At 44.6% G+C, this 12,454-nt stretch overlaps 1 protein-coding gene across 8 annotated transcripts in view; it reads right to left on the minus strand.

Moving 5' to 3' along the window:
• EPS8 (EGFR pathway substrate 8, signaling adaptor) overlaps positions 1–12,454 on the minus strand; it is a 148,898-nt gene that overhangs the window by 47,780 nt on the left and 88,664 nt on the right. For all 8 annotated transcript variants that reach the window (XR_014502608.1, XR_014502609.1, XR_014502610.1 and 5 more), the window contains exons 4-6: positions 6,993–7,060; positions 2,931–3,092; positions 2,520–2,669 (exon numbers count right to left, since the gene is read on the minus strand). Coding sequence is in view for 4 of the 8 variants with exons in the window: in XM_083401969.1 (XP_083258095.1) it covers positions 2,520–2,669; positions 2,931–3,092; positions 6,993–7,060 (380 nt within the window). In the remaining 4 variants the exon portion in view is untranslated. The remainder of the gene's footprint in view (positions 1–2,519; positions 2,670–2,930; positions 3,093–6,992; positions 7,061–12,454) is intronic.

Raw genomic sequence — 12,454 nt, forward strand, 5'->3', positions numbered from 1 at the left:
TCAGCCAGCCGACTCAGGAATTCTTGGGCATTAATTCACTGCAGAGGTACTGACTGAGCCTGTCAGATTGTCTGACGTGAACTGTTCATGAGTAGGGCTCGGCCATGTATCGTCCAAAACTAGTTTGAAGTCTGCATCGTGATATCGGTTTCGGGAATTGTGACCTATCAATATATCGCGTATCATGGTGCGTGTGCTATGCAAAAATCACAATGAAACCAGCCAGTGCCTCTACATAGCTCCCTCCTTATTTCAGACATCGTGAGATATCAGTACATCATGATGTTTATCTGGTGATATATTGCAATGTTTAAAACCCGGTATTGCCTGGAGGGCATTGTTGCTGTTCGTTTTTTGGATCTTTATTTTGGATCTAAAGATTTATGTGGAAATTGTGCAATTTGGTTGTGCACCTTTTGGTGTTTTGTTTATTGTTTATAACCACAGAGATGACCTTTGATAAAACCAGAAAGGCTATTCTTGAGTTCGCAAGGAAGCTAAGGGGCAGGAAACAAATTTAAACGGCTACAATTACTGCTTTGGTGGATAGTTCGGAAGTTGCCTGCTTACACTCACGATTACGATCTCCTAAAACACTGCAGCTCTGACATATTCCTGGAGCCCACTTCCATTGTCCTGGGAAAACAGATTCTGCTAGGCAGCCACATGGGCCAACCAGACATCGTCCTGTTACTATCACTGGAACAGTTCCAAAAGCATCAGATCTTCAACAGGCCATACTTTGCGATATATAGAAAGAGAATATAAAGAGCAGGGGCTGGAATAGCAAATGAAGTTCCTGTGAATATGTTCCAGTACTAGCCTTACTCAAAGTAGACCTACTGAAATTGATGGGAGATGAGCGATTTAGGATTAATTCATCAGGTCCTGCTCATGGACTTCCTGGTTGGCCACTACACAAGACCAAGATGATGGACTTTATGGGTTATTAGTACGATCTAACGAGCTCTTCTTATTTTCTTAATTTCACTGAGTCTCCTGTGAGTAGAATTTAGCTGGATACAACACTAAGGCTTAAAGGAAATGAGTTATATATTTTAATCTGTCTAGTACAGGGAGTGACCCAAATTTAATGGATGTTGACAGCTGTGGAAATCTTCTGCGAATATCCAACCGCTCAAGACGTACACTGGGGAATGTTTGACAGTCACCATCTGTTCCCCAGTTTTGGGGTGCTCACCAGTAAATGCTGACAAACACACTTCAGTGGCTGCCAACATTCACCAACGTTCCTTTGAGTTTGGGGACACTTGGATCAAGTTTGTTCACAAGAAATTAAAAAATAAAATAGAAATGCAGCTACGGACGAAGGCTGCAGAACAAGCATTCCATCCCCAAACAAGACATCTCCCTTCAGTATTTTGCAAAAGCATCTTATTCAGGAGAAAACAGAATGTCACCTCCAATATACGTCCAGTTGATTCAGTGTGGCAGAGTAAACTATCCAAGCAATTTACATGGATACCCTAAGGGCAAAGCAGGTGAAAACATTACTGCGGCAGGAAAATGAGCTCTGCCTGCAGGTGGACTGAGCGGCTTAGCTAAAGGTCAGTTCACACTCTGGCCCTGTTTGGACTCAATCTCAGTCTGAAAAACCATGGTTTGTTGCATAGCTAAGAAAACTGGTGCCTTCCAGGTGTTGCTGGACTACAAATCTCATCGCCCCTGTTCACTGGCCATGCTGCTTGGGGCTGATGGGAGCTGTGGCCCAACATCTGGAGGGCAACGGAGGTTGATGCCTGCTGGAAACAGAATGCTGTCCTAGATGGGCCTTAGTTAAATAATAAATTAGGTAATCAACGTACTACTTTACACCACCTTTCAGAGCAAAACAACAACCATCACCCTTCTCGAGGCAGTTCAAAAATCAAATCAGAAAACCCAAGTCACAAGATTAAAAGTATTTCACTTTGCATCAGCAATAAACAGCTGTACTTGTGGGCTTCCCATAGGTATCCGGTTGGCCACTGTGAGAACAGGATGTTGGACTAGATGGGCCTTGGGGTCTGATCCAGCAAGACTGATCCAGCAGGATCCAACCCGAGGCTCAGGGGCCGATTGCAGCCTTCCCAAAGACCTCTCCCCAGACTCGTTGCATGAAAACGAACATGAACTTATGATATCTGGGTTTGAGGACTGGATAAAATATTGGTTTATAGAGAGTAGAATCGTTAGGTGTGATCTTGGAGTGGATGCTCTGAGTAATTTTCTATATATAGCTGACAGATGAAGAATCAGAAGTTCTCTTTTTTCCTTTCCTTTTTCTCGCCACCCCTCCTTTTGGTTTCTGTTTCTATTTAGATTGGTTTCTTTTATCTGTGATACAAAGACATTGGATATCCGATATTAACCTTTGTATATTTTCTTTCAAACCTTAATAAAATCTATCGGGCAAACAGAGAATGAACGAAAGAGCAGAGGAAAGGTGGGTGTGGCTAAGCCCTAAGCAAACCAAAGTTAAAAGGCCAAGCAGCCTCAGTTTCTGTCTTTTGCCTTACCTTAACTTCATCGCACTGGAAAAGGTGGAGATCTGCTTTGCTTTGGGCTGGTTCTTTGCAAACTAAGGCAAGGATGGAGTCGTAGCTGCAGGAGCTCATCACAGCATGGCAGTGTTGGATTGTGCTCAGGGGAAAATTCTCCAGCTCATTCTGCAAAGGAAGATTTGATGGCAAATCTTCAAATTATTACTCAAAGCCACTGAATCAAAGAACTCAATTGCGTGGAAGCTCGAGAAGCTCCGTGACTTACGAACTATTGCTCACACAGAGAGGATCGTAAAGCAGTTATTAAAAAATGATACAAAACCCTGAAAAAGAAAGCAGTTTCCCCCTAGCCCCAAGACAATTTCTCTCTTCCCCAGCAACTTTGAAAATACGAAGGCACAATGCTTAAAAGGCTTTTCACGGTACCTTTGATTCCAAGTCCACCAGGCTGACAGCTTTGTCATCCACTTGGAGAATCATATCTTGTGTCCACACTTTGCCTTTGGCATCCAGCAGCTTCAGTTTCCTTATGCCGTCATCCACCGTGATCATGGCCTCTTTCCGATCCAAGACAAAAGTGGTCAAGTGCTAAGGGAGACGAGGAAAACAGATAAAAAATGGATGTGGTTTTAAAGAGGGGCTAGGGCAGGGGTCAGCAAACTTTTTCCGCAGGGGGCCGGTCCACTGTCCCTCAGACTTGTGGGGGGCCGGACTATATTTTGGAGAGGGGGGACCCACTGGCTCTCCCCTCCCTTCTCCACAGTACCGGATGAGCCCCGGTGGCTGCTTACCTGTGCCTTGAGAGCAGCAGGGGCTAGCGGTGGCGGCAGTGGAGGGATGATGAGCAGCGCAAAAGGGCTGGCTCCAGAGAGGAGTTGCTTAAAATGGCGCTCAGCCAACCGCGGCTCAACAAAGCCCAGCCCCCTTCCTCCTCTAGGCAGGGCAGGGCAGGGAGAAGCCAGGAGGAGGGAGGGAGGAGGCGCCGCCACGGTGGGGGGGTGGGGACGGGAATGATCAGAATCCCCACGCTGATCCACGCAGCAATTCTTGGAATGCCTGTGGGCCAGATCCAGAAGGCAATTGGGCCAGATCCAGCCCCCGGGCTTTAATCTGCCAACCCATGGGCTAGGGGAAAATTCAGGGCAGAGGTTTACTTTTAAAAACCCATTTCACCGACAACCACAATGGTGTTTCTGAAATGACTTACATGTGCAATTTAAAACATTTCTTTTCTTAAAACAGTTGCTTCTTATTTACAATTGCTTCTACTTATCTCTCTGTTATTGAAGATGACTGATGAGTTTAAATGTGTCTGGCTGCAGACACAGGCTTCGGAAAATATTTGTTTTGTGCATCTGCACATTTGTTTTGTGCAACTGCACATGTTATTTCATCTTTATGTCTTTGCATATCCAGTTTGTCACTCCATATGGAGATGAATCTATTGGCTATTTAGTTAGGATATTTACCTCTCGTTCCTAGGTTACCTAGATGGGGGGGGCACACACACAAATGAATAACGTTTCTGTTTTACTTTAAAATACAAAAATGTAACCCGCCCTTTGCCCTAAGGGCCCGGGGCAGGTTGCAACAGCAGATAAGGAAAACAGTAAAACATTAGAACAAAATACTGTATCAGACAGACAATTTTCTAAGATCTGCAATGTAGGTGCCAGCTAAACAGGCAGTGTGGCACAGTGGTTAGGGCGCTGCACTAGGACCTGGGAGACCAGGGTTCAAATCCCCACTTGGCCATGATGCTCGGTGGGTAAACTTGAGCCAGTCACCAACTCTCAGTCCAACCTACTTTACAGGGTTATTGTGAGGGTAATATGGAGAGGGCGAGAACCATCAAAGTCACCTTGAGCTCATTTGTATGTGCTTGTTTCTGCCGGGCTTTTTAATACAGTGTCTACATTTAAAAAGCCAAGTGTAGAAAACAAAACAAAACAGGTTTGCAGCTAGCATCTGAGTTGAACAACTTAAGTGTATCAACAAACTGTTTAGTAGAGCAACTGAAAGCAACCGGTAAATCAGTTTCAATACACGACGAATTACTATAATCCATAGAAGCCGTCTAAAATTAATAAGCCCTCCTAGAATCAAGGGCTAAGGTGGCGAAGCAAGCCTCCTGTCAGGGAACTGCCATCGGAGCTGGAGGCGGAGAGAAGGCTCCAGAGGGATGCCGGAGAGGGTCCCAGTAGAGAGAGAGGCAGCCCATCCGCTGGGGAAGGAAATCAGCGTAACACCAGTGGAGAAGAGGGGCAGATGGGGGAATCGGAGAGGTGGCTCCAGGACTCCTCGCCGGAGACCAGCGGAGAGAGTACGGGTACTCCGCTGCCCACACCCTCCCTGCGCAGAAGACTTCCGCGCAGGGAGAGTAGGAGAAGACTGGGCGTCAAACAGCTTTTATGCTGGAAAAGGTTCAAGAAACGCCCACTGACGGATTCTGCCAGCGACCGAGGCAGCCACGAAACTTGAGGCTGTCCAGACAGAAAGGGTTCAACCAGGTAACCTAGCCAGGAGTGGCGGCAACTTACGCACGAGCAACCCCTAGAACCATTGCACCTCCTTTGGGAGGGACTCTCAAAAATCAGGAGCCACAACTGAAAAGGCCCTGGACCTGGTTCCATGCATCTATTTCCCAGACCGTGGAGCCACCCTCAACAGGGCCTCCTCCATTGCCTCTCTCGGAGGGCAGAGGAAGAAAGAGAGGCAGCGTTCCTTCAAACAATCAGGGCACAGGCTTTTCAGAGTTTTAAAGGTCAAAACCAGCTCTTTAGAGTGTGCCTGGAAACTCACTGGGGTTTAATTTGAAGTGTGTGGGAAGTAACATTTACAATGAACTCATTACTATTTGTGCAGCCACTCAGCCCAAGGTGAGCAAAGAAAAGCTTTATTCATTTTCCGCTGCACCTCTGCTTGGCTTTCCACACGCTCATGAGCCTCTCCGCTTACTTCCTTGACCAAAGGCATGCACCAGAGGCTTAGAGTTAAGCTAAGGGGTTAACTTGGAATCATCGACAGGATGGCAGCCTCATTAAAAAGTCTCTGAGAATCCTAGCTCTGTGTTCGCACAGAGCCCTAAATCAGGGTTTTCCAAAGCCACCCCTGTTCACTTGCTCCAGCTCTCTCTTTCGAAGCTCTTGCAGAGGTCGGCATCTGAGGTGCTAAATGCAACAAGGCTTATTTCTGCCTTAAGGAATGTTTTTGAATGGAGCCGCAGGCAGCTTCCGGCCCAACCTACGCCCCATTCGTTACAGAAGAACTGCAAGGTTAAAAAACATGACGTTGGATGAAACTGATCAGAAAACTATTGGAGTACTACAATATATCCAAAACAATGGGAGAAATTGGAAGGATCTCAAAAGAGAAGGCAGACAGGGACTGGAAGGTGTTTAAAAGATACTTGCAAAACTATATTGAAAAATCAGAACTCCTATTAGAATAAACAAGTTTCGTTTCAAACATTGGAATACTAAATAAGATGGATAACAATGTGTAATAGAAAAAGAAGTATGAAATTAGGTTAAAGGTGTGCGAAAGAAAGTAACAGAAGTGGAAATAAATTGCAATCTAACACAAAGGGTGAGATGTGGTGGATGGTGATGGGAATTATCTGTGGGATTGAGTGTAGGTATGTTGTAGGTATGTTGTATGTATGTAGGTATGTTGTATGAATGTAGGTATGTAGGTATGAAATGTATGTTTGTATGTGTATTAATGTTGAATTATTTTAACAATAAAAATTTATTAAAAATAAATAAATAAATAAATAATAATAAAAAGTGAACAGGGGAAAAAAAAAAGAAACTGATCAGAAAACACAATGGGTTCTACAAAATGTAGCATACTTCAAGCGTTAAGTTAAACAAAGGGAGTGTGTTTCCTAACTGTGGCATCACCACAGAGAAAGCCTTGCTCACGTCACCATGACCTTAACCACCATCTGGAGCAAGGCTTTCTCAGCGGCTTAGCAGGGGTGATATGGCTGTTGTGAGCTCTACAAGGGCGAATGGTCCTTAGGTCTTAAGTTTCCAGTTTAAGGTTGTTTCTGCTCACAAATCAATCAATCAACAATTTGATTCTTCTTCCCTTTTCTTACTAGTTTCTCTAAAACAGAAGGGAGGCAGGCTGAAAGTTAGTAAGACAAAAGCAAACAACAGCAACCCTTGTTTAACTTTTCTCCCTCAAGAGTTGGTGCACAGAATTCTTCTCACTTTTTCTGTCCTTGCAGCTGGGTTGTGGTTAATCAGTGCCTTCAACCCTGACCTCCCCTAGTCCAAGTTAGAACAATCCTTCCATTAAACAGCACAGTCTGTATTTATGTTAGGGAGGCATGTAAATGTACAAGTAATTTAAGTCTGACGGTTGATCTTCAGGCTTGTCCAGCATTGCAGCAGCTATTTCCATCAAACCCCGCAAGTGAAAATTAGGTTAATAAATATTGTATATGAAATAATACAAATAAATCTGTAGAATTCTTACCTCCACGTGGTACTGCGATGTTTCAGATATGCTGCTGGCACTATCGCGGGCATAATTCTTCCTTTGCTCTGTTTTTTTAAAAAGAGAGAGAGAGAGAGAGAGAGAGAAAGAAAGAAAAAGAGAGATTTACCATCTTCATTTTCACATTCCAGCTTACTCTTTGCACAGGGTATGTTTAAAGTGCCATTTATCCTGAGATTAGTAGCCTTCAAATACATCTCCATCTGCTTTGCTTACATACAATGTGTTAAACACCAGAAGCTGGAGGAGGAGGGTTGATTCAAAGCACAGCAAGGACTGCAATTCTCTTCAATATAGGAAAGTGAGTAGAAGTCAGAATTCACTGCAAACCCCAAGACTGGAACAACTATGTGGCACTTCTGGGACTCTCTGCTCATATTTTTAAAAGAAACTGGTCAATAGAAGTGGTTTCAGTCCAAACAATTTTCCAGATCACACAGCGCAGAGGTCTGTGAACGCTCATTACATAAAAACAACTCTGATTTAGGCAATATTGATCAGATTAAATGAATAGAGAGAGAGGAATGTGTTTAAGGAATGGTTACATGGATGCCAGTTATTAATTTTGGATGAGATGGCATCATTATGCACAACAGAGTTCATTTTTCTAATTAAAAAAGCGTTATATTGTCTAATGTATTAATGCACCACTTTTCATTATAAAAGATTGCGACATAACACAGAAGAAAACAGATGAAATATCAAAAACCAGAAAATCCACCCCACTCACTCAACACACTTCCACACACTCAATTCCCACACAAATTACACACACACTCAGCCCACACCTGCTAACACAACCCCCTTCACTCTTGCCAATTACCAATTCTTCTCCACACATACCTGTGCCTTCTCCATTTCTTGCCAAGTGGTGAACATAATTTGCCACGATATCAGAACTGGCAAACCATCGTGGCATTTGCCTTCCATTCCAGAATTGGAAAACAACCATTTTAGTGGGTGGAGCTAATTTTTCCCTTTCTTTTAGACTGTGGGGATGACTTTCAAATCTCATGCGTTGCAGTGTCATTTGTCACTAGCATACACAATACACACACATTTTCCTCTAATACAATTTTTGGAGAAGAAGAGCACCCTTCAAAGGATAGCTGTGTTTCGGTTCGCATATTGGTTCGAGAAGCGTAAATTAGGTGGTTTCTCATTAAAACACAAACTATCCCCTATTGCAGAAAAGATGGAGAAGAGATGGAGTATAATTCTGCCCCTCAGAGGGTTGGAGCTGAACCAGTGGAACTAAGAAATCTTTAATAAAAATATATTTTAAAAAATAAAATAAGGGAGACTCCAAATAAACTCTAGGAACAACTTTGTGATGGTAAGAGCTATTCAACTGTGGAATGGATGGTGTTCGATTCTCTGTCATCAGAAGTTATTAAACAGGGGTTCAATGGCCATCTGTCAGGGATTCTTTAGCTGTGCTTCCTGCATTGCAGTGGGACGCAGGTGGCGCTGTGGGTAAAAGCCTCAGCGCCTAGGGCTTGCCGATCGAAAGGTCGGCGGTTCGAATCCCCGCGGCGAGGTGCGCTCCCATTGCTCGGTTCCAGCGCCTGCCAACCTAGCAGTTCGAAAGCACCCCCGGGGGCAAGTAGATAAATAGGGACCGCTTACTAGCGGGAAGGTAAACAGCGTTCCGTGTGCTGCGCTGGCTCGCCAGAGCAGCGATGTCACGCTGGCCACATGACCCGGAAGTGTCTTCGGACAGCGCTGGCCCCCGGCCTCTTGAGTGAGATGGGCGCACAACCCTAGAGTCTGTCCAGACTGGCCCGAACGGGCAGGGGTACCTTTACCTTTACCTTTTACCTGCATTGCAGAGGGTTGGACTAGATGATCCTTGGGTTCCCTTCCACCTCTCCAGTTCTATGATTCTGTGAACACACCCATCATTTTTACAGGTTGAGCCAATGGGGAGCATGGAGAGAAAAGGACGACTCATTCATGTAAATAATTTGACTAAGGAAGGTATTAGTATGGAATGAAAAAAGAGGGGGGGACAGTAAAATGTCAACACATCATGCAAGTCACAAAGGGGAAAAAACCACTGAGGAACAGGCTCAAAAGCACACTACAGAAATTCCCAATCGTCTGATCCAATACTAATGAGTTCATTATTCCAAAGAACCGCTGCAAGAATCCTTTGATCGTTTCAAAATGTTGACAATATCTTTTTTTGCTTTTGCAGCATTTCTTTTGAGGAAAAAAAATCTTCATTTTTTTAACATGCGCGAACACACACACAGCAAGCCAACTCTTTTATCATTCGCTACCTTTCTTGGTTTTCTGCTTGGATGAGGATCTGAAGAAATAAAATCCATCTGCCCCTGACAAAATATGGGGATTTAAAAAAAAGTAGTAAAATCTAGATCAATCCAACACCGATTAATTATTTCCATTCAGGAAGGTGACAGGGCAATAGTGCTCACTGATGGGATTTCAGTAAAAAATGGGATGCCTCACAGCGCTAAAGGGAGGTGGCGAGGAGAAGAAAAATGCCACCTGGCAGAAATAAATACACACACACAGGAGATTTTTTTAAAGGATCAGTTCACACACTGCACAGAAATGAACCTGTGCACATTATTTAACTTTATTTCTATCCCAGAGGATCTTCAATGCGGTTTTCATTTAGAAACAAAATGCATCTGGTGGGGACTGCAACAAAATGTTGCAGTGTGAAACGAAGAGGATTTCAGACATTCCATTCGCTCCTCTGTCTCTCCCCCACCCCCCAGTGTCAGCATTCTGTGGCCAGTGAGCATGCTCGGTCCACATTCGGTTATATGGGGGGTTTCCACTTCCAATTTTTTCCCTACCCCTCCCTAAAGTGGGTTTTTTTTTAACTTCTTTAATATGGCCTAGAACGTCATAAGAGATCACAGCTATTTGCCTCTGCTCCCAGCTTCCTTCCTGAGAAAGTTAGCTCAGGTACCAAGATCTGCCCTTCCACAAGGAAGACAGAAGCTGAGAACCGATCCACCTTCTCCACAATCTCCTTTTCCCCCTTTGGCACACATTTGATTCCTTCGCCATCCAAGAATCCAACTGCCTCTCTGCTGTTGGTCTTGTGCTTCTAGCAATGTGATCCTCACATTGTTTTTGCTTTCAATTTATTATTTTCTGGCCTTTCTTTTGCCAAAGTGTATGTCCCTTTGTTTCCATGAGCAATCCAAAACATTATTCTCCCCCATGTGACTTGTGTACCAGGGCCAGCTTCGAAGGTATACAAAGCCCTGAATGACTTAGGCCTGGGAGAGATGGCATATCCAAGGTCAATCACTGAGATCACTCCCGGTGATCATTGTGTATTTTTCTGTGGTGTATCGCATCGCTCTGGGATCTTCAGATGAAGGGCAGGATACAAATTTAATTAACAACAGCAACACCCAGGGGAGCATTATTAGTGGTCCCCCACAGACCAGAGGTTATGCTTTCAGTGTCATGGGCTGAAATCTGTGGAACTCCTCCCCACTAGACTAGGACTAGGATCTGTCACTGCTGAGTTTCAGGCACTTGGTTAAAATAATTTCAGGATGCCTTCAAGTCACAAATGCTTCTCTGACATTTCCATTTTTTATTACATTCTCATTTAAATTTCTGAGATTTCTGTTCAAATTAGGCTTAATTTTGTATGTTTTTGTCGTTATAAGCCTTCTTGAGCTCTAGATAAAGTGGGATATACATTTTAAACATAATCAAATAGGCTGCAAATAGGTTTTTATTTTTGAAAAAAGAAGTCTGCTAAATTAGAAGATTGCCTGCATTAAGACCCAAGCAGAATTTAAACAGATGTCTACTTCCACTGTATAGCCTTATACTCAGTTCTCAAATGCACATAGCAGCACATCTTTTCATTTTAAAGACACCGCTTTCCGAATATGCTGATGCTGTTAATCAGTTCCCCGGAGAACCAACTGTTAAGAGAGAAAATTGGCAGCTTCGCAGGCTGGAGACATACACACAAACACACATTACAAACCCTTCTCGCTCCTTCCCTGTGCACTGAAGCTACAGATGGGAGAGTGGTTATGCAGCTGCCTCTGTATCATGCACCGCAATGCCCCTGCCCATGGACCCATGCCTTAAGAAAGTCGACACATGTGCATGAATGGACTTCCATGAAAATGGAACCCAGTCAGGACAGGGATCAGATAGCGCAAATGTCTGGGTGTGACCAGAAGCTCATATGCACACTCTCTCACATTAGGGCTGGGCGATACATCGTCCAAAACTGGCTTAAAGTCCACATCGCGATACCAGCTTCATCATTTTTTGACCTGGCACTATATCACGAATCATGATGTGTGCGCGCCCATGCTATGCAAAAATCACCATGTGGGGAAAATAGTGAAGCCAGCCAATGCCTCTACACAGATAAAGGTAAAGGGACCCCTGACCATTAGGTCCAGTCGTGGCCGACTCTGGGGTTGCGGCGCTCATCTCGCTTTATTGGCCGAGGGAGCCGGCGTACAGCTTCCAGGTCATGTGGCCAGCATGACTAAGCCGCTTCTGGTGAACCAGAGCAGCACACGGAAAGGCCGTTTACCTTCCCGCCGGAGTGGTTACCTATTTATCTCCTTGCACTTTGACGTGCTTTCGAACTGTTAGGTTGGCAGGAGCAGGGAACAAGCAACGAGAGTTCACCCCGTCGCGGGGATTCGAACCGCTGACCTTCTGATCGGCAAGTTCTAGTGCCTCTACATAGCTCCATCCTTACTTCAGACACTGTGATATACAGTCAAACCTCAGTTCTCAAACATCTCTCTTTTTGAATGTTTCTGTGTGCGGCTATGGCTCGCCAGAGCAGCGATGTCACGCTGGCCACGTGACCCGGAAGTGTCTGCGGACAGCGCTGGCTCCCGGCCTTTAGAGTGAGATGGGCGCACAACCCTAGAGTCTGGCAAGACTGGCCCGTACGGGCAGGGGTACCTTTACCTTTACCTTTACAGTCAAACCTCGGTTGTCGAACATAATCCATCCGGAAGCCCATTCGACTTCTGAAACGTTCAACAACTGAAAACTGAAAGTGGAAGCCTCAGAACAATAGGGAAACTGAAAATGGAAGCCGCATAGCACGTTTGGCTTCTGAAAATTGTTCGAAAAACGGAGCAGTCACCGGGTTTTTGGCATTCGGGAATCGAAACGTTTGAAAACAGAGCCGTTCGAGAACTGAGGTTTGACTGTGTATCACAGTGTTGAAAACTGGATACCACCCAGCCCTAGTCCATGTGAGGACATAAGGGCAGGGCCATCAACGTGCCCAGTGTCAAGGCATTGCAAAAATCAAGGCTTTGCTTGGTAGTCCTGTAACACCCCATTCTCACAACTCATGGAAGAAGGGGGGCTTCAAGATCACGAGGGAAGGATTTTTATTATTACTACTACTACTAATATTAAACACCTGCCCTTCACCCTAAGGTCCCAGG

This window comes from Podarcis tiliguerta (genome assembly GCF_965153285.1).
Source record: "Podarcis tiliguerta genome assembly, chromosome: 10".
Classification (NCBI taxonomy): Eukaryota; Metazoa; Chordata; class Lepidosauria; order Squamata; family Lacertidae; genus Podarcis; species Podarcis tiliguerta.